The 22,240-nt window shown below is 42.5% G+C and overlaps 2 protein-coding genes across 3 annotated transcripts; both read right to left on the bottom strand.

Annotated features, from left to right (window-relative positions):
- Positions 1-1,067: 1,067 nt before the first annotated feature.
- tut1 (terminal uridylyl transferase 1, U6 snRNA-specific) lies at positions 1,068-9,193 on the bottom strand. The gene is made up of 10 exons (XM_034106768.1): positions 8,975-9,193; positions 8,397-8,587; positions 8,028-8,231; positions 7,553-7,667; positions 6,865-6,992; positions 6,511-6,737; positions 6,285-6,394; positions 5,175-5,297; positions 2,687-2,779; positions 1,068-2,568 (listed from the first exon to the last, which is right to left on the bottom strand). Exons 1-10 carry the CDS (start codon positions 9,048-9,050, stop codon positions 1,454-1,456), a joined length of 2,382 nt encoding a protein of 793 aa, XP_033962659.1. The 5' UTR covers positions 9,051-9,193; the 3' UTR covers positions 1,068-1,453.
- Positions 9,194-9,725: 532 nt separating this feature from the next.
- mki67 (marker of proliferation Ki-67) lies at positions 9,726-21,044 on the bottom strand. 2 transcript variants are annotated; one of them, XM_034106752.1, is made up of 15 exons: positions 20,882-21,044; positions 20,296-20,398; positions 19,792-19,873; positions 19,094-19,209; positions 17,958-18,027; positions 17,793-17,844; positions 16,565-17,134; positions 16,246-16,466; positions 15,855-16,161; positions 15,587-15,702; positions 14,908-15,079; positions 14,688-14,816; positions 13,115-13,822; positions 12,927-12,986; positions 9,726-12,732 (listed from the first exon to the last, which is right to left on the bottom strand). In XM_034106752.1, exons 2-15 carry the CDS (start codon positions 20,382-20,384, stop codon positions 10,166-10,168), a joined length of 5,259 nt encoding a protein of 1,752 aa, XP_033962643.1. In that variant the 5' UTR covers positions 20,385-20,398; positions 20,882-21,044; the 3' UTR covers positions 9,726-10,165. The 2 variants fall into 2 exon arrangements, with proteins under 2 accessions (XP_033962643.1, XP_071062762.1); XM_071206661.1 differs by having other exon boundaries at positions 9,726-12,729.
- Positions 21,045-22,240: the final 1,196 nt, after the last annotated feature.

Here is a 22,240-nt window from a genome sequence, read left to right as displayed (position 1 = left end):
TTTAAAAATGTGCTTATCCAGAAAAGCCTGGTTTGGACACTTTACGGGCAGAAGAAACATTTCTATTAAAGAAAGAATTATACATTTCTGTCTTTGTATGCCTTTAATAGCTACTAACTTGAATTGTTATTGAAATTAATTAATCAATTATTTTTTATATTTTATTGTAATGTGGAGACAAGGATTTTAGTGACAATCATGTATTGCTTTACAATTATATATTAAAAGAACAAAAAAAGTCTAAATAGGATATTTGGCCTCAAATCATCTGAGGCCTGGCGCCCCCCCTGCGATCTTTTCCCCCCCCCAAGGGGGGAAAAGCCACTGCTCTAAAACATATCAATTTTGGGATACCTTTTCAAGAAAATCCATCATATTGAGATATTAAACTGAACCAATGACCAGACTAGCATTCCCATACCTAGAGTCATGCTGTAGTTTGGCTTAAAATCAATATTTTTATGACATTCAAGTCGAGTCATAATGCAAAATGTGTCTTTCTTATAACAGCAAATAAGATTATGGGACAAAATATACTTTAAAAAAAACAACTAAACAGCTTGTTTGATTTGGCTACAAACATTGGAACCGTTTTTTTTTGTTTCTATTATCCAAAGGACACATTGTGATTTCTGCTGTTTTCAGTCCTTATACCAGTTGTATTTATTTACACCATGGCCGTCTCGAACATCCCAGCTGTAAAGCAATCCTGCATCACATTAACATGTTGTAAGCCGTCTCAAACATCTTCATCACAGCCGTCTCAAAGGCCCACATCTAACCTGTGGCCAACTCCATTTCCCTTTAAAAGTGAGATGAATGATGTTAATCAGCACACAGGAGCCCTGCGCCTCCCTCAGCTCCTCATCCTGCTGTAATAAAGCGGTCTGCCTGCATGAGTAATTACTCTCATCTGTCTCAGGCATATGAGCAAAGACCTGAGCTTCACTTAATGGCCCCGGCTGGCTTCAGGTGGATCTAAGAACAGCGCAATTACTGATTCTTTATGGAAAAATACTGTTTAAAGATTGTGTGAAAATAAATGGACACATTACTGAAGGTGGCGTTATACAAATATCTTTTTATTCATTTGAAGACAGCATCAAATGTCAGCCACTGAATATCCCTTTAAAACGTCATCATTTATGATCATTATTTTGTACAGAACTGCACAAAAAACAAGCCGCGTCTCAAACATAAAAGTAGGGCTAAGTCAGGATATCTTATACAAAAACGCAAAAAAAGTACAAATATATAGGAAAATATTACAAACTTGATATTCTGAAGAAGCCCACATTCACAAATAAAATAGCCAACTTAAGTGCCAACAAAAAGCCACATAATACTCTTTCATCTCTCTCAAAGGTTAATATTCGTAGCATTAAATTGATTCAAAACAAATAAAGACAATTCTTAGACTTAAATTGGAGACACATCCTAAACATGTCTTGTTTTACGCTCGAGCTGCTTCTTTCTCTAGCAGAGTCTCGACCATCTTCGGTAAGAAGATTTCCAGGAAGTGAAATAAGTCGTGAAACACTCCCGTCTTGTCGCTGGTTGGCTCCAGCGTCAGCACCGTCTTCGTGCTCGTGCTCTCCGTCTCGCCCACCATCTGCGGCTGCACCTTGAACTCCAGGGTCTCCTTGAGCTCGGGCTCTTTCTCGATGATGTGATCTGTGACCTGCGCCTCCAGCTCCATGCAGCTGCCCTCCGGCCTGCAGTCAGTATCTTTGATCAGCTCCCTCCTCACTCTCCTCCGGCCGGCCCACACCATGTGCTTATGTGCGCAGATCCAGTGAGGGAGTTCGGGCTTTCGTATTTTGGTCATTCTTGCTTTTTTGCCTTGCGGCGACGCAGATGCTTCGCTGCCAGAGGACAGCCGCCTCTTGGCACCGACCACAGCCGGATCTTGGGCTTCAGAACTGTCAAAGCTGTCGTTTGTTGACGTGTTGAGGGACGTTTCCATTTCCCCGGCGGCATCGACCACTGAATCCTGACCGAAGACGGCGTCTGTGGAGGGAGCGATGTCACACCGGAGAACATTTTTAAAGACTCCCTCCACGGCAGAGCAGACCTTCTGAAACCACAGCATCCGGAAACCATCTCCCGCCATGTGCAGCTCATTCCTCAGCGTTTCGGGTAGCGACGCTAACTTGAAGGGGATGCTGATGGTCAGCTGCTCTGTTGTGGCCCGCGGGGCATCCCCATGGGGGGTAAACAAGCGCACCAGCCCCCATGATTTCCCCTTGATGGATTTGCGCTGGTACTGCAGGCTGCGGCAGTACTTGTCAGCGTCCTGGCACTCTCTCCGAAAGTTGCGGTGAGAGCGCTCGGTCATGTTTCCAGCTACGTTGTGGGAGAGTTCAAAGGGGTCTAAGAGATTCAGTGGGCCCAGTTTGGGGCCGTGGGGTTGGGTCTTGGTGGGTTTTTCCTCATGCATGGCCTCCTCCGCTTTATTCTGGCTGAGGAAATCAGTGATTGGGAGTGCACGGCCATTCCTGACAGATATGACACTACCGGCAAAATCGAAATTAGCATAGAAGGTGAAGAAGCCAAAGAGCAGGGGGCCTGAATAGAGAAGACACATGTGTACATATGAAGAAACATTAGGGGCTGTATGCTGGCTTTGTATTTAGAATATACGAAGATGCCACATTTCATTCTGATCAGTAATACTCTCACTTACAGAGGTCCTCTGTATTCTTGCTGGGGGGAACAGCTATAGGCTGGCTAGGGAAGGTGCAGTCCCATCCCTCAATCACACACTCTTCCTCCTCACCTGCAAAGAGGTTAACACATAACGATAAATAGATGGCATATTTAAACAAAAGGCAGCAAAACAGGCAAATGGTCTTGACATTATAATTGTACTGGACCAACTAAATTATCTTTAGTATGTAAGAAATACTTTAAAAAAAAAAAGGGCCGACTGAAACCCTAGAAAAATCGTATTCAAGTTCTCCATTTATAAACACACAATTTGCAAGTAGGAATAACTTAAGAGAATTTGTGGCTATTCATGTTAAAGGACCCATGTCATGCTTTTCCGGTTATGACCCATCCCCTTGTGTGTTATGAAGGTTTTTATGCATGTAAACGGTCTGCAGAGTCAAAAACTCTAACACCTCCCCAAAACGCCTCGTTGGAGATTTCTCATTTTCCAATGTTTTCTTCCTGGGTACTGTGACGTGTGAATACCCAGAGGCCACACCCTCTGCCAGCCTTTCACGAAACAAAGCTTCACAAACCTTTCAGCGATTCATGCCGGATATGTACAGCGTAGGGCACTGAAGAACGATGCTGTACCAGCGGGAGATTCGGGTACACAACCTGTAAGTATTCATTGTTGTTTGTGTATTTATGATGTTTAAAACAAACAAGGTATCTATCACGACTGTTTAAATGGGTAAACGTGTTTGGGGCTACTACGTTGGGATCGCGGAGAAGTGCTCTCCGCAGACCCATTCTCACAGCGTTATAAACCTTTTCTTACTCAATATCAAGCCACACTTATTGTTTTTACTTCGGCTGTGAGTGTTTGTGTGTGCTCAGGATGAGTTTCGCTTGTTCTCCTGTATCGCCGACACAGAAGCATGTCTCCTTGCAGCAGCTCACGTTTAGGACAGAGAGTGAATACCGGAGAACACACATACTTTACAGAGATGCTGTGAGAAACCAATGTGAGTTTGGAAAATTGCACGATGTAAATCTATTCTAGTCGACCTCAACAATGGAATTATGATCAGTGGAAATGGCCATGACGTGGGACCTTTAAGCACATGTTCTCTTACTGTAGATAAATACAATTCTACTGTATTGTATTTACAGAGATCTGTTTATGTCACACATGTCATAAACAGATCTCAAGAGATGAAAAAAACAATGATGATTTAACGGGCACTTCCTCGTGAAAAGTGCTGTTTCACGGGCAAAACCCGAGCAATTCATGACAAATGTGTGCAGTTAAGAGTTTTAAGAATGAGACTTAAAAAAGCAATGTTTAGGGTGAGATTATGAAAATGTCCCTGTCTGAGGCGTATTGAGCGTAGGAGTGATTTAGCACTTACACCAGAGTTCCCGTCAGCCGGTAATTACCGGACTACGACCGGTAAAATATGCTGAAGACCGGCAAATCTAAATCTCTCCGGTCAAAGTGTCCGTTCAAAATAATTTCACCTTAGCGCAATACCGCTTCAGTTGCGCCACTTATGTGACAGACAAGAAGAGTATGTGACAAGAATAGTCAACTCTAATGTCTAACACTTAATGTGGAGAAAGAGATGTCCTGTATGGGTTGATTGTGGGTTGATTGTGCGTTGATCTGTTGGTAATGCCTCGGGGTTCCGGTGGGCATGTAAACAAATGCATAATGCTGCGCTATACTTTGCGGCCTCACCCGGTTGCATAGCGACGCTTATTGTTTAGGTGTCTTTTAATAAGCAGGTATATCATTAGCTAGAACTAGCTGGATCTGATCGATATGGACATAAACGCGAGTGAAGTCTAATCTGACGGGAGAGAGAGATCAGCTGCTGCTGACAAGTCGACGCAGCTCTGCATAACCACATGCAGCGGTGAGCGGACAAAACACACTTCAGGTTAGAATATCACACGTAGCTATTTTAATTACCTCTCAAACTACCTAAACTAGATATAGATATATATGTTTAGTTTTACTGTCGGGTCACTCATTACTGATCCGCGAGCTGCATGACGGGCTGTCAGGAGAGGGAGAGAGCGCTCCGTTTATTATGTTGGCCATAAGGGTTGTGCAATAAGTCGCCATTGTCAGTATGTGCGCCTGTGTGTATTGTGTTTGTTCAAACGGTGTATGATTGATGATATGTGTAGGTCTCTTAAATGTCCACTATGTTTGTATATTATGTACATGTATGCGGAACTGCTGGACGGAGCCCAGAACAAATTTCCTTACGGGGACAATAAAGTATATCGTATCGTATCGTATAGTGTTATTGTAAGTTACTGTTCACTTTTAAATAGTTAATCTACTATAATTAGTTTGTTTGATATCGAATCATATCAATTTGTTTTAAAGCACAATAAATAACAAAGAAGATTTTTGACCGGCACTTTTCAAATTTTGTCTGGAAGATTTAAACTTTAACGGAAATGTTGACCGACGAAAAACTATTCTAACGGGAACTGTGACTTACACGCCATGTCTTTGAGCTGGTCCACGGTGAGGAGGGCAGGAGGATCACAGTTTTGCAGGAAGTAGATGATCAGCAGAGTCAGGGCGTAGTTGTTGAGAAGAGGACCGGCTCCACTGGGATTTCCTAAAGGACACAATGTAACCAGTGATAAAGGAAAAGCTGAAACACGCGGAAGTTGAAGGGCATGTTTGTGAAGCCAGATGTAAACATAGAACTTGTTGTGTATGCATCAGCAATAAGTATAATGTATTTTCTTCTGACATATGATGAATTTCTTTTTGGGGACGAGGCAGTACTTTGAGTTAAATGTTGATGACAACAGCAGCCTAACATGCAAGTGATCCTATCATGCTTTGCTAATCACTCTGCACACGTGCCTTGTTGGTTCCTCTGAGGGAATACAGATGATATGCCCCAGGTGCAGAGGCAAGTGGTGGGCTCTTTAGTGAAGAACACCTTTATTAAGATTGAGTTCTCTATCAGGGGACAGCCTGTAGTTATACAACACAAATGAAGATGTACTCGTGCCATTTCTTTAAACCACATAACAAGGCACTCCAAGGTATTCCAAATCAGTGCATTCAGAGTGGAGTTCTACTGACATCTGCTGACCAAAACATGAAGTTACTACTTAAATGTATCGAACACACAAATGTTGCACTAAGGTTTAAAGAGGCCCTATTTTCCCGTTTGGGGTCTTCCCTTCCCTGTAGAGCTTTATATAGGTTGTGTGCATGTAAATGGTCTGCAAAGGCTAAAATCCCACAGCTCCCTCCAGAGGGAGTCTCTGGCTGAAAAGCCTCCATTGGCCTCCTTTGTTTACTTTGCCGACATAGTGACATCACTGCCCAACACTCATGCTCCGACACATTGTACGTGATATGTTTAGGGGCGGGACATCTCTAAGCGGTTGACAGAGCCAACCAGCTAACCAATCAGAGAAGACTGGGCTCTGGTTTCAGACAGAGGGTGAAAAGAGGTGCAAGCAGTATGAGAAAAATAAAGAGCTTTTTGAACATTAAAGCATGGAGACATGTCCCATTAGAGAAACAAAATACTATGAACCTGGAAATGAGCATTATAGGGCCCTTTTGAGTCATTTCATCTTACCAGCCAGCTGTTTCTGCTTGGCCCAGTAGCGGAGGGTGAACACCAGCGGCCTCAGCCTGTCCTCCACCCCTGAGCACAGCTGTAGGAAGCGGGTGTTCTTTACTGCCAGTCTAGTGAAGGATACAGGACAGGAGACAAATAAAACCATTGTGTTATTCTGCTTTGTGCACAAGAAAAAAACTATTCTCACTACAGTTGAAGACTTTTACACTGAATCCTTTTATACCTGTTGTTGATGGTGATGTCGCCCTGCAGGTTCAGCTCCTGGTGATGGAACTTGACTACAGGGAGGCGAGCACTGCCGACCACGTGGACTTTGTGCACGCTGGGGACACAGCGTCTGAGGATTGTTGCAACAAGTTCCAGGACCTCGTTGGTAGAGGAAGAGGACAGGTCGATATCAGACAGGATGGAGTCCTCTGAGCGGCCATCGTCTGACATGGCCTCCCCTGCCTGAAGAAAAAAAAGACGATTAAGTACTCTGCAGGCTCTGTGTAAAGTTACATTATTGAATGTATCAACACTGAGGTAAATAATGGCCTTAATATATATAATAAGTGTGTAGGTAAAAATGTCACACCTGTTCTGTGGTGGACTTGGCACGGGCCTGGAACACCTTGGTGTTGTCCAGGTCCAGGAACAGGTCTATGTCGCAGGAGTGGACGCCGAAAGTGTTGATGGATGAACCGAATGGCAGAATCTGGCTGTCTGCAACCAATCCACAGAAAGGATTAGAAGTGAGAGAGCCAATAAAGCTTTGGTACAATTACCACAGAACTCTCTCTGCTCCAGTTTCTCTCTTCACTGTACATTTTTATATTCAGTCTAATATTTAATATTCCATCTGTCACATACATATGTAAATATAATACCTTGCTTTATATCTTGTTAATTTGTAAATTCAATATGTATACTTTCTAGTTTATTTCTTGTCTTTTAAATGTTTTATTGTACAATGCCTTTTTATGCTGCTGCAACACAAACACTTCCCAAATTGGGATCAATAAAGTTCTATCTTATCTTATCTTTAAGGCAAGATGTCATGGGTTCCCACGCCTTCTTTAACATAAAGTCAAGACGTTTCAAGGCCCAATTCCTTCAAACTCAAGGGACCCAACATGTCATAGTTTCAGACACAGAGAAGGGCATAACACTGAGTTATATCCGTAATCTAAAACTTTCAGGCTTAGATTTTTTCCTTGAAGAATGTCAGGGACCCGTAGGAACAATGGACGACTCTCAGCATGCAACTTCACAAAAGAAGTCACCTGGAAAAAACTCCACGAAAACCTCTTGCAGGAGCTGAACCAGCAACTCTCGGGCTTTCTTTTCATTGTCTCCCAGCTGAAATCGCTCTACAACGTACTGCATCTGTGCATTCACCTACAGAGAATAAAGAACACTTTGATGACACATATGCAATATAATAAACTGTAGTTCTCTTGAGTTAATAAGAATTATGTGGAGTCCAAAATCAGTATTTGACTGAGGTAGGTGCATCATTTCCTGTTTAAATATGAGGGTTCTGTATACAATGTTCCCAAACTGTGTGCTGATAATATGAGGATACACAGGTTATAGTAAGTGTAGTATAAAAAGTTAATTTATTTTGTATCAAACATGGTTAAAACTTTCAGAAGTCACCACGAGAAGCTTCTAGATGCTGTCACACTCCTTACTATCATGTTTATTTGCCATCCACATAGACCCCTTCACGCTTTATACTTGATGCAGGACACTTACAGATGCCAACTGACACAGCTGGGGTTTGAGACGGTCGAGAGACTGCTGGAGGTTCTCCGACCCGGCCTTCTTGGGAATCAGCTTGAAATCCTTCTTCTCCCGAGGTTTGACTCGCAGTTTCAAGCCTTTCATCCGATGCTCGAGGCAGGACAGCGTGGCCTGTGTGCTGTCGGCCTCAGTGAACTGCACGATGGCGAACACACCCTGTGAGCGCAGAGACATCACAGTCAGACTATACCAGGGAATTGAATGTCAGAGTGAAATTCTGTGGAACATCCAACCCAAAACTAAAATAACCTTGGTCACGGTGAGGCTGTATGTAGGTATCATTTAGTATGAACTGCATCTCATCATGAACACCTGACTAACCTTGGATTTATCCATGATAACATCTGAGACCTGACCGAACTTCTGGAAGTACTCAGTGATGTCAGTCTGAGAGATGTCAGGCTTGATGCCACTGACGAACACACTGCACTCCCCCTGGGCCTTCCTGGTCTCCTTCACTGCGCTCAGAGTCATGTGTTTGCGCCCTTTCACATGCTGACCCAGGCTTGGCACTGCAGGAAGAAGAAACAAAATCAACAACATTGCCAGGCTTAATGTCATTACTTTTACTTGAGTAACATTTTGAATACAGGACTTCTCTCTGGTACTTCTACTTTTACTAAAGTACAAGATCTTAGTACTTCTCCAACCCCTGTATATAGCACATAGATATAGTCCAACATTAGCTAACAGTATCAATTAATGTCATCCATTTTACATTTAAGAGACAATGATGTCATTCTATTCCACTCCCTTCACAGCTTAAAGTTAGCTGGGATTATTTGTAAACACCTGTTTAGGAGCTACAGATAAAATGTATGTCGTGGCTTGCAAAAAACAGCAATAATGAAATCATATATAAGAAATTGAATGTGGCTAAGTTAGCTTTAGATACTTACAGTTAGGTAAATTGACATTGCATAAGATGCAGAGAAACCCTTTTGGCGTCACTTTTATGTTTGGGTTTGCTTCCATGGTCGTAAAAAGTTAAATGTAGCGATATAGCGAGAAATATATTAACAATTAAAGTCTCCAGTGAGCCAAGGTTCGGAACGACAGCTCTCCATGCGCCTCTCAAATCTCCCTCCAGCGCAGCCTCTGCGTTTGTATCTGGTGCGTCTCTCAAATCCGTCCGGGTGTGTGCTCCCGTTTTATAATCCGTTTCCGGTTTTCCATTTGCGCGGCAAAGCCTGAAATAGATTCTGCATTTATTTTTTGGATAATTATCACTTGTTTTGTATTTTAAATAATATTGATGTTATTTATTGCGAATGTATGAGTCGAAGTTATCAGCACAAACATATCCTATCGTTTATTTCTTAAATAGCATTTGAACATCAGCAAGCCTTTTAAAGATCATATAAATGTATACGTTTTCAAGTTCAAAGCAAAGGTAATGTTTTAAACTTCATACTACACAGAAAAACATTTTTTTTTTAAAATGCTGTTTTGTGCAAAGGCAGGTCGGTACAATCATTATGACTTGATCTTGGTTAGAAGCTAGTCTTTTTTGTTTTAAAGCTCCATTTACCAATTTACACTCCCGTCACTCTTACACTTACCCTAAGAAAGTAATATTTGTAGTGCTGTGAATAAAACCCATGTTGTTTTTGCTCTTGCCTCTGCTTATTAAGTCAAACCTGCACCAGAAAATGTAAAAGCCATTTATTTTCAGTCTTCACAGCAGTTTCTGTTCAAAATTCAGAACAATAATGGACTAGAGCAGTATCTGTACCTCAAGTAGGATTCATAAAAGCTTCCAGTGCTTTTAAGCTATTTGGTGAATTAGTATCCCGGTCTTTCTTACAAAATGGTATTAGAGTACCAGAATAATTGTTGGACTTAAAGAAAAATTGAGACAGTTTTCATTCAAACCATTGACCAACATTTAATAACCTTTTTCGGGATGCAATGATTGGCAGAAACCAGTGGTTAAAACAACATTCCCTGCTGTAATGAAACGAAAGGCAGAGCTTTATTTTTAAAAACACTTTCTAAAATGCCAAAATGACTAATACAAAATGACAAAGTACAAAAAGACTTTAAAAGGGAAAAAGGTCATCAGGATTAAGACAAATGTACAAATGCTTTTATTTCTTAGCGACTCTTGCTCTGCGGGGTTTAGGCTGTGCTTCAGTCTCAACACTTTCCACCTTGCTTGAAGTTTCGGCCTCGTCCGCAGTTTCAACAACGACCTTTGCCACTCGCTTGGCTCTCTTCACGGGCGCAGCTTCAACAACTTTGTCTGAGAGATCCTTCTCTTCAGTTTTGTCGGCATCCATTGACACAGTTTTGGTGCAGAGTTTTGACTTCCTCCCTCGGACTGCCTTTACAGGTGTTGCCTTTGGAACCTCAAGGGCCTCCACGTCTGCGTTCCACTTGACGGATCTTTTGGATGTTTTTGCGTCTTCCTGAACAGCGCTGCTGGAATCTTCAGTGGGATTTTCTGGCTCGCTGGTCACTGTGGCGGGCTTTGCTGCTGCCCGCCTCCCCTTTTTGACCGACTCTACTGGAGCTGGTGCCGGCTCTGAAACTGTGGATTCTTCGCTCGTCTCCTCGAGCGTTGGAGCTGCACCTCGACGGGCTTTCTTCACTGGAACGGCTTGGGCTACTTCTTTTTTCGCCCCCCTTGATTTTCTGACTGAAGCTGGCTCTTCTTCACTCTTCTCTTCAGCCTCAGGTTCTACAGCAGCTTGTGTTCTCTTCTTTTTGGGTGTTTTTGCGTCTTCCTGAACAGCGCTGCTTGCATCTTCAGTGGGATTTTCTGGCTCGCTGGTCACTGTGGCGGGCTTTGCTGCTGCCCGCCTCCCCTTTTTGACCGGCTCAATTGGAGCCGGCTCTGAAACTGTGGATTCTTCACTCGTGTCCTCGAGGGTTGGAGCGGCACCTCGACGGGCTTTCTTAGCTGGAACAGCTTGGGCAACTTCTTTTTTCGCCCCCCTTGATTTTCTGACTGGAGCTGGTTCTTCTGCACTCTTCTCTTCAGCCTCAGGCTTTTCCTCAGGTTCTACAGCAGCTTGTTTTCCCTTCCTTTTGGGTGTTTTGGCGTCTTCCTGAACAGCGCTGCTTGAATCTTCAGTGGGATTTTCTGGCTCGCTGGTCACTGTGGCGGGCTTTGCTGCTGCCCGTCTCCCCTTTTTGACCGGCTCTACTGGAGCTGGTGCCGGCTCTGAAACTGTTGATTCTTCGATCGTCTCCTCGAGGGTTGGAGCGGCACCTCGACGGGCTTTCTTCACTGGAACGGCTTGGGCAACTTCTTTTTTCGCCCCCCTTGATTTTCTGACTGGAGCTGGCTCTTCTTCACTCTTCTCTTCAGCCTCAGGTTCTACAGCAGCTTGTTTTCCTTTTCTTTTGGGTGTTTTTGCGTCTTCCTGAACAGCGCTGCTTGCATCTTCAGTGGGATTTTCTGGCTCGCTGGTCACTGTGGCGGGCTTTGCTGCTGCCCGCCTCCCCTTTTTGACCGGCTCTACTGGAGCCGGCTCTGAAACTGTGGATTCTTCGCTCGTCTCCTCGAGGGTTGGAGCTGCACCTCGACGGGTTTTCTTCACTGAAGCGGCTAGGCCAACTTCTTTTTTCGCCCCCCTTGATTTTCTGACTGGAGCTGGCTCTTCTTCACTCTTCTCTTCAGCCTCAGGTTCTGGCTTTTCCTCAGGTTCTACAGCAGCTTGTTTTCCCTTCTTTTTGGGTGTTTTGGCGTCTACCTGAACAGCGCTGCTTGAATCTTCAGTGGGATTTTCTGGCTCGCTGGTCACTGTGGCGGGCTTTGCTGCTGCCCGCCTCCCCTTTTTGACCGGCTCTACTGGAGCTGGTGCCGGCTCTGAAACTGTGGATTCTTCGCTCGTCTCCTCGAGGGTTGGAGCTGCACCTCGACGGGCTTTCTTCGCTGGAACGGCTTGGGCAACTTCTTTTTTCGCCCCCCTTGATTTTCTGACCGGAGCTGGCTCTTCTTCACTCTTCTCTTCAGCCTCAGGTTCTTCAGCAGCTTGTTTTCCCTTCCCGACACGTTTGAGCGTGTTTGTGGCACTGACGAGGGGAACCTCTTGGACCTCAGAAGCTTTTTTAACAGAGCTTCCTCGTTTAGGCTTAGGAGCAGCTTTGGTGGGAAGAGGCTCACTTTCCTCAACTGGGAGCTCAACATCTTGGCTTTCTTCAGACTTAGCATCTCTGCCTCTTTTTATTTGCTTGACAGCAGATGAGGCAGCTGCTTCAGTGTTCTTCACCCTTCTTCCTCTGGATGGTGTAGGGATGACAGGCTCTTCAGATTGTTCTACTGCTTCCTGTTGACCATCAGCTTCTTCAGGTTCAACCGTCTTGGTCCTTCTGCCTCGAACAGATTTTTTCTTCTGGTCGGGCTTTGAGGAAGCAGTGTCCATTTCTGTGACTATTTCAGAAGCAGTTTCCACTTTAGGTTCTTCGGATGCAGTCTCTTCTACGGTGTCTACTTTTTCTTCAGATACCGTCTCAACGGCATCTTCCATAGGTTGTTCTTCAGTAACCTTCTCATCTACTGTGACCACTTCTGGTTCTTCGGATACATCATCAACAACAGTCTCCATTTTGGGTTCTTCCACAGCTACAATCTCATCTACAGGTGCTTCAGAGACAGTTTTGGCGGCATCTGATGATTCAATATCGTCGACGACATCATTTGCATCTGCTTCAGAAATTAGACATGAAACACAATAGTGAAAAAACTGAAAAGTATTGTTGTATTAATAGCTATATAATTATTTGTAATGTCAACAATTTATTTTTGCTAAGGTTCCTTTCTATTAGGTTTAGCATAACATAATATAGCTCAAGTACAAATTAATATAAGAACAATAATGGGATAAATATTAGTCAACATACCTTTCTCCATGTTAACTTCGGGAACATCCTGGACATCTGATGGCACATCATCTTCTGGCTCTTCGGGGACAAAGTGCAAAAACCACAAAAATATTCAGTCATTTATTGTAATGCGGCCTACATTCATGTCTTTGTTATTTATTTCTCCTTTTTCATATTGATCTCATCCAACTTAAGAACCAACTAACCTTTTGCTTTGACTTCACAACAAGTATAATCAACTGTTTCATCCCGAGTGAGGTCTTCAAGTTCCGCTGGGGCCACACTGCTCGCACTTAACATGTCGGTCGTTTCAGATGGCTCCTCAGATTCTTGCACCGGTGTCTCTTCAGTTTCCTCAACATCATCCACACGTGTGGCTTCTGCTTCTGGAGCTTTGGGAGTTTCCAGGACATTTTCTTGAAGGTCTACGATGGGTTCAGCCTCCTTTTGTGGGGTCTCACAAACCACCTCAACGACGGCGATGGACTCTTGTTGTTCAACCTTCTCACTGGGAGTTGTCAGCAGCTCCACCTTGATGTCCTCTACAGCTTCCTGTTTAGGAGTCGCCATCATCTGCTTCACTCCGGTGAGACAGTCTTCCTGTTGTTCACGCTTCTGCTTAGGAGTTTTCAGAATCTTCCCTCTCAGGTCTTCGATCGGCTCGGACTTCTGTTTTGGCGTCTTCTTGATCCTCTTCACTTCGGTGAGACACTCTGGTAGTTCTGGCTTCTGTTTGGGAGTTGTTGCGGAGGTCTTCTTCAGATCTGTGCACTGCTGCTCGCTGGAGACGGGCACTTCACTGATGCAGCTAGACTCTTCAGCTTCATCATTGAGGAGGCGCTGCACTGCTTCACTGTTGTAGCTTCTGCTTTTCACTGAAGACGACACGGTCAGTGGAGACACCATCATCTCACCTGGAGAATAAGTCACATTAAAAACATGTTACTTAATGGGTTAATTTGTAAAACTCTTTAGCCTTAGGCAATACAGTGGTTCAGAAATGGGTTCTAAAACTTGAAATCTGTTAGCATTTCCAGGTTCCCTAATCTTAGTTTTTTACTGTATTTTGTTAGATGCCGGAATTAAAAAAGGTAGGGTAGGTAAGAATGGAGAAACCGGCTCGAATGCGCTAGAATTTGAAAGTACGCAGCCGAAAAAAATCTGCCCCTTCCTTCAGATTTCCTCACAGAGCCTCTCCTCCAACACACACTAACACGCACATGACCAATGAGGGCACGAGATGAGTTTGAGCACGAGATGGAAGGCTGACAGGCAGGTAGGCCATCCAGTTATTTTAGCCGGCTCAGATGATTGGTCGTGCTTTTTACAGCGCCACGGCTTCCACAGATGACATTTATGTATTTATTGTCAAAGCATTTAATGCATTCATTGCTATGGGGATGTTAAGAGCATTCCATGGAATATCACAAAAAGTGTTTCTGAAGTGAATTACCTACCTCACCTTTAAGGTCTGTTAAAACATGCTTAGGACATTTTATTCTACATCAGTAAATACCTGTGAATGTATGAAGTTTCTACATTTCTTAAACAGGCAGTTGCCAACACCACCAATAAATAAAAGTCAATCTTTATCTTAGCGTGTTGATGTGAAATCGAGCACCTGTGATGTAGTCTGTTTATAGCCCTACCATAGCTTTGTTTTTTTTTTATTCTTGAAGTGCTGAACATCAAAATAAGTATCATAGACTTGTGTTTGCCACAGATCTAATACAAATGTCATGCTTTGACTCCTATTTAGAAACAGCACACACACTGTACCTGATTCCTCTGGTGTGTTCAGCACTGATGGTTCAACCACAGATGCTCCCACTGGAGTCTTTAGGGCGTTGTTCTCATTGATTACAGATCTCTTCTTTACCGCAGGGGTTTTTAACAATTCAGAAATTCCTGAAAACACCAAAGTACAATATTGAATTCCAACGTACATTACCAAAAACAAGAGTTTGAATTTATTAGGATGTAAAAAGGGGGAAATTACCAGTGAAGTCCTCGTCCATTTTCATGTTCTTTTTAAGGAGTGCAAGATTGGGGACCAGTCTTGGTGCAGCGCCAGTTGGAACAACTCTTTGTTGAGCTCTGCCCACAACAATGGTAACAGGGGAATCCGCGTGACCAGTGCTGACATGGCCCATGATGTTTCTCGCAGGAGTCTAAGAAGATTGAGAAACAGATTGTTAATGTAGTTCTAAAAATGGTTAAAGGTAGGGTAGGTACGAATGGAGAAACCAGCTCGAGTGCGCTAGAATTTGAAAGTACACAACAGGAACAAATCTGCCTCTTCCTTCAGACATCCTTACAGAGCCCCTCCTCCAACACACACGAACGCGCACATGACCAATGAGGGCACGAGGTAAGTTTGAGCACGAGATGGAAGGCTGATAGGCAGGTAGGCCATCCAGTTATTTTAGCCGGGACGGCTTAAATGATTGGTCGTGCTTTTTACAGCGCTACGGCTCAACCAGATTTATGTATTTATTGTCAAAGCATTCCATGGAATACAACAAAAAGTGTTTCTGAAGTGAATTACCTACCCCACCTTTAACCATGCTAAGATCACAAGATATAAACCCAGTACAGTAAGTGTTGACATTATTGGCAGTATGGTTAAAGGTCATTCGGTCCAAGATATGCTGGTTGTTAGCATCTTAGTTGTTTACCTGTGGATTGGGCACAGCCGCCTTTGTTGTCTTTTTGGTAACCATATGTATAACTGGAGCAAAGACTTGATGCTTAGTTGGCCCAAATCTCACAATGTCTGCCCAGGAATTGTTGACTGAAAGGAAAGCAGTAAAAAAAAAAAAGGGGGGGGTTCAAATTATTTGAATGTGGTAAACAAATAATGACACTTTTATTATCAATATAAAAGCATGATCAACTCCAAACAGTGTTAATGGGGTATATTTTACACTTTAGGGTCAAACATACCTTTCATAGATGCCCGTGAAATGCCACTTCTTCTGCGCATTAATGTTGCGCCACTTTGAGTATCCCGTGAGGTGCTCCTCCTCCTCTGGGTTACTTTAGGAGCAACAGGAACAACATCTTCTGCTCCAGGAGATGGTGTGATGATGCGTGACACAGAGAAACGCCCTTGGACACTCGGAGCCAGGACTTCTGGAGATCCACCGACAGAGGAAGACCTTCCCCTTGCAGTCTTGGGAGAGGGGGTCCTGGATTTGGGTGATTTCTTTGCAGGAGTCTTCTTTTTTGCAGGACTTTCTTCGTCTTCAAACTCCAACAAAAAGAACAAGACACGTTTTAAAATACATGAATATGATGTATAACATTGAGAGATGTCTTCACCACAAAGTCTTACCTCTAACAAGCCACTGGCGGATGCTCGTCTCAGGAGGGAGTTCTTGGTTTTGGACACACGCGGTGTTGCACCTTTGCGCAATGGAGAATCAGGAGGAAGACGCTTGTCGAATAATTCAGGACACAGTGTGCCGCCGAAGGAAACACGTTTCCTCTTCATATCTGGTCCGGGCATGTCGGACACGACTTCTCCACTTTTGCGTTTTTTGGACTTCTCTTTCACTAGGGAATTAAATGAACACGATACGTCAGGAAAAATACATCAATTTTCATATGCTTTGATATTTAGTTGAATTCCTTAGGAAACTCCAGGTCATTACCTTTCTCTGTTATGGGAGAGGTCTCTTCTTGTTCCTTAGTAACAGCAGGTGTTGCCTCCTTACTTCTTCGTCTCACAGGCGACTCCTCACATGTAAACCTCTGGGGGGGTGTACGGACTCTCTTCTGTGGAGTAGTCTCTTCAGACTGGGCAGCATTTTCAGCTGCGGCCATCTCTGTAGAAGGAGTCTGGAAGGACCTTCTCTGCTTCTTAGCAGACTGAGAGACATTTTCAGCCTCCTTTGTTTCCTCAGCTACAACAGGGACTTTAGCTTCTTCCTTCTGGGGAGTGCTCTTGTCTTCTGTTGAAATGACAGCTTTGCCCTCATTTCCCCTGACAGAAACAGGTCTTGGAGTGCAAAACCTGGAGGTGGGGGTTTGAAGGACACTGGCAGAAGATTTCCGAGGGGTCTTCACATCCAGGGACTGTTTGATCATTTGATACAGGTCGCCGAAGGGGGAGGCGGTTTTGCTTTGCTGCAGGCTGCTGTCCTGCTTTGGCTCCACCTCCATGGTTTTATCCAGAGATCGCTGGATGTTTTCTTGGTTGGTGCCATCTTTCAGATGAGGGTCTAAAAATAAGCAAAACAGAAAACTTCACATTAAAAACAATTAATAAAATACAAATGTACACTGGCAAGCATTACAAATATTCTAAATAAATGTTGGACAAGATTGGAGAAACCAGCTCGAGTGCAGCTGAAAAAAAATCTGCCCCTTCCTTCAGACTTCCTTAAAGAGCCCCTCCTCCAACACACACGAACGCGCACATGACCAATGAGGGCACGAGATAAGTTTGTGCACAGATGGAAGGCTGACAGGCAGGTAGGCCATCCAGTTACTTTAGCCGGGCCGGCTCAGATGATTGGTCGTGCTTTTCACAGCGCCACGGCTTCCACAGATGACATTTATGTATTTATTGTCAAAGCATTTAATATATTCATTGCCATCGGGATGTTAAGAGCATTCCATGGAATATAACAAAAAGTGTTTCTGAAGTGTATTACCTACCCCACCTTTAAATGACTAAACTACCAGAGGCAATGGAGGACAAGGGAAAATCTGATTTTTTTTATTGATATGCCAGATATTTATTGACCGGGATGAATATTAAACTGTATAATCAATGATTTATTTATCCAATTTCCAAAGCATTTGATCAAAAGTTCCAATTCTGCAACATTGTCTTTAAATAAAGCACTTGTTAATGTATAATAACCACAGTCTCACCTGTGGAAACTTCAGTGGAAACCTTGTCCCCAACTTGCTGATCTTGGTGAACCTGAAGAAAATGTAATTAACACATTTATTAAATTAATCAGCAGTGTAGGCCATTTCAAGACATGGGGATGGCTGCAAGGCTTTAGTGCTAAAAGATACCAATGGGTAAATTACTTTGAGGGTTTCAGTTAGGCCTCCTCTGGAAGACCTCTTCTTTGGGGTGGGTGCAGGAGGGTACTCAAACCTGTAAGGACAATTCAGAAAGAAATTGTAAGTTACAATAGAAACAGAACTTGCATATGGATGAGATTTAGTTTCCAGAACTCTTGATTGCTTTTTGTCTCTAAATGTGCACTTTAAGAACAGCATCTTTGAGTACTTTCATGATTCTTGCACTTCTCCAGACTGTGCCCACATGGTTTGCATGCAAGCGTTTTAAGTCACTTTGTTTTTAATAAGGTTAGATACTGAAGTGGTAAATTGATTAGGGAAGTGTGTGACATCTGTTGGTAGCAGATTATGCTCAACTCTTTCTGTTTATTAAAATGTAATGCTTCCTCTTTTTTACACACTTGAGGATCATATTATTTAAAAGGTCCCCTATTATACAGTTCTTCATCAACATATTATAGGTCTCAGATATATACAGAACATGTCTCTGAAGTGTTTGGCTACAAACAGATCATTGCAGCATTACCCATAATCCCCTCTGTTTCAGCCCTGTTCCAAAAGTGCTGATTCTCTGTCTGTTACTTTAGATGAAAATAAGGAGCCCCTCCCCACGCCCCTCTGAGAGAGATTTGGTTAAAAAGAACTCAATGGTGCTCTAGGAGGAGATTCAGGTGATGGGGGGGGGGGTTACCTGGGTTGCTGATTGGCTAATGGTTACACAAGCCAAAACATTGTTATGACAAAGTGGTCAAAATCTGATCAGCCCATTTTCAGACAGGTTTTTATATAAATGGATCAGGACAAAAAGAGAGCAAATATTTTTTCCTGAAACTTTAAGAGTCTCTTTACAAAGAGGGGGGGACACATGTTGATGTAGAAGAGACATGAAGAAGAGGGGACACATGTTGATGAAGAAGAGACATGAAGAAGAGGGGACACATGTTGATGTAGAAGAGACATGAAGAAGAGGGGACACATGTTGATGTAGAGACATGAAGAAGAGGGGACACATGTTGATGTAGAAGAGACATGGAGAAGAGGATTTTGCACAATAGGTCCCCTTTAAGTGCAAGTGCTGATACTAACTAATTCAGTTTGATCCTGTTAAAATCTCTGGAGGCAACAACTTTCATGCTCACCTGAAAGAGCGATCAATAATGGTTATCACATCTCCGTTCTTCAAACGCTCAGACTGCTGCAAAGCCTCTCCGTTGACACAGGTAGGATTCGTTGAGCTCAAATTAGTCAAAACAACCTGGGAGGGACAAACACAAACAATGCTCAAGCTGTCTGTAGTAACTCAAAACTAGTCTTTTACTTCCATCTAGGTCAATTACAAACCGAGAATTCAAAACCAATGTTACTTCTAAATCGACACAATAAGTATATTGACCAAAATATCAATACATCATTTTGCTTAATGCTATTAAAAAAACAAAAATATCTCCAAAATCCAAGATATTGTAGCACGTTAAACAGGTTGCAAATGTTTTAAGTACAAATGTAATGACTTTTGTGACCCCTAAAAAGAAAAAAGAATAGACAACAGTATAAACCGTTACTGAATTTTATTGCATTTGAATATCGGGAAATATTCAGAGCACATTACCCAACATGACTGCCTTCGCATTAACAAAAAACGGTATGGCAGTAGACCAATGGAAACCAATATCCCCCTACACACTCATTAATTCTGCCGCAGATACAATGTAATACCTCCCCTGCTAACATTCCAGACCTTTAATATCAAAAAATAAATGTAAGACGTTTAAGACTTTTTAAGGATCCGCGGGGACCCTGTTAAAACAGTGTGGACGTGTTTGGAATGCGTCATTACCTCTTTATTTTCATTCAAGTCAATCCTGCAATGCTCCTTGGATACATGAGGAAGCTGAATACGAATATCGCACTCGGCCACCCTGCAAGATCACAGAAAAGTAAAAGAGTGGTATGTTAGGTGGATTTTCACTAGGTTTACATGCAAGTGGCGCTTGTTCATAGGCAGTAATACAAATAGTCGATGGCTTTAAGATAAAAGGGAACAATAAAGAGTCCCTTGTGCTTGATGCAAGAACAAGAGCAGACCGGCATGCACGATTGTGACGTTGGCAGCTAAGCCCCGCCCCCAGAGTAGAGGTTTTTACAGCACAACTGTTGAACTCAACATGAGGCTACACGTAGTAGGGTTAAATCCTACAATGACATGTGCTTTCTGTCGTGACAAATATGCATTTCTTAAGATAATAACTAGTACAATTAGGATGACAAAAGTTAAAAGGAACTTTGAATCTGAAGTCTGACATAGCACACCAACTTTAAATTCACATTTTCGTGATCTTACCTTCCAAACAAGCATGTTCCAGTAAGAGGAAATTCAGTCCCATCTCCTCCACTCCTCTTTATCACGACAATTTTTCCATGCAAAGGCATTTTCGTAACGTTACCTGGGAACATATGCAAACACAAGTGTCAAAACACACAAAAAAGTACATCTTCTAAATATACATTTACAGAAAATAAAGCATATTATAGATAGAAGCCTTTAACAAACATGCAACAAAGATCGTATTTTAAAGCTTAACTTTACTTCGAGTGACATAACTGACCGATGCAAGCTATGGATGTTTTTTTGGCAACCATTATGTTTTTACATTTAGTCGACGTAATTAGATGTAATTGTTGCAATTTAGCAGGTAATCGATTGCGTGACTTTAATTAAAAAACCACTGCTGACAATTCTGCGAAACCCCACGTGTAGTTTTGCCACGATGTTGCCATTTTAAATCAGAAATAAGTCATTACCACACAATAAACGGTTTTCAGTAACACATTCAACGCCTAGCTAACGACGAATTCAACGTACGTTTAATGGCCTCAGATTGACCGTTACAAAAAACATTTGAAACGTTAATGTTTTTAAACCTTACCTGTAAGTCCGCTCAAAGTCACTTCAACTTCTGGCAATCCATAAACATCTACGGGACGTGACACACAGAAATGTTTCTATAATATCACATCAGACTAAACTTATACTGTACCATGTCCTACAATGTACACCGACGAATGGCTAACGGAAGCTATGCTACCTAGTAGATCCGTCCCATGACTTCTCTCACCACTTCCATAGAGCTCCCTTGGTATCACTCCGCCACATTGCAAACATACAGTAAATAAAGAAATCCCCCGGATTAACTAATGTTTTCGGAAATTATATATACATTTGTTTTATTTTACTTCGTTTTAAAGTTCTTTCTTGTTTTTGGTCTTCATTTGTTAGTAACATTTACATTGTAGGGACTATTTTGTTTACGAATCGGCGGAACGATCTCACTTCAGTAAAGGCAATCTTTTTTGAAAAGGTTTGAAATCCCGCGCGAAGGATTCTGATTGGTTGAAACGTCACAACTCCGGGGCGGGGTATAATATAGCCCAGATAGACCAATCACTGGGCTACTTCCAATGTTGTCCTGAGACATATATTTATGATAGACTGTAGATATTTATACAATTTAAAGTCCCGCATTATTTTTACTTAACCCTTCTGTTGTGTTCGATAACTTGAAACGGGTCACGGGAGACCCGAACACGGAAAAATAAGGGAAAATGTACATAATTAAAACATGGAGAGCTTCTTCTGCACACTGCCCCGTATCAGAATAGTATAGTTATAGTCTATTCGAAGTTAGTTATTAATAAAGTATGTTCGTCCCTGTAATGTTGCAGCAGGCAAAGAGGAGCTTAAAGCAAACAAACACACACACACACGCACACACAAATACATATAACTTTTTTCTCACACTGTATACACGGCTGTGCCCCAAGGCATTAACAATTGATTGCAACTATAATTTATGATTTAAAATGGCTTTATACCCAAGATTACCCAGGTTTAAAATCAGAATAAGTCGGACAATACATAATGGGACAACAACATCTTCGGGCTCATAATTCTGTCCAAAGCATGCACCCTGTTTCAGGGTCAATAGGTCATTCTAGACATAGGTTGTTAGGTTAATGCCATATTTTTTGTGAGTAATCCATTATAGGCCTAAAGGCAAGTAGGCCTATAGATTAGTCGGTCTGGGCCTAGTCCACACCATCAATCAAAATTACTCTGGGATGTTTCTTTTAGCTTCCTCTTGACAAGAACTTCAATTATGAACATATTCAGAAAGTAATAACAATATACATATAGTAGGGTTTAACCTCGTACAATAATCTGTTAATCCAGAGCCTGGTTCAGGATGTAAAACGTTTCTTATGTCACTTCTTAAAATGCATTTAAT

This window comes from Pseudochaenichthys georgianus, chromosome 19 (genome assembly GCF_902827115.2).
Source record: "Pseudochaenichthys georgianus chromosome 19, fPseGeo1.2, whole genome shotgun sequence".
In the NCBI taxonomy this organism is placed as follows: Eukaryota; Metazoa; Chordata; class Actinopteri; order Perciformes; family Channichthyidae; genus Pseudochaenichthys; species Pseudochaenichthys georgianus.
This window is presented reverse-complemented; position numbering and strand designations above follow the sequence as displayed.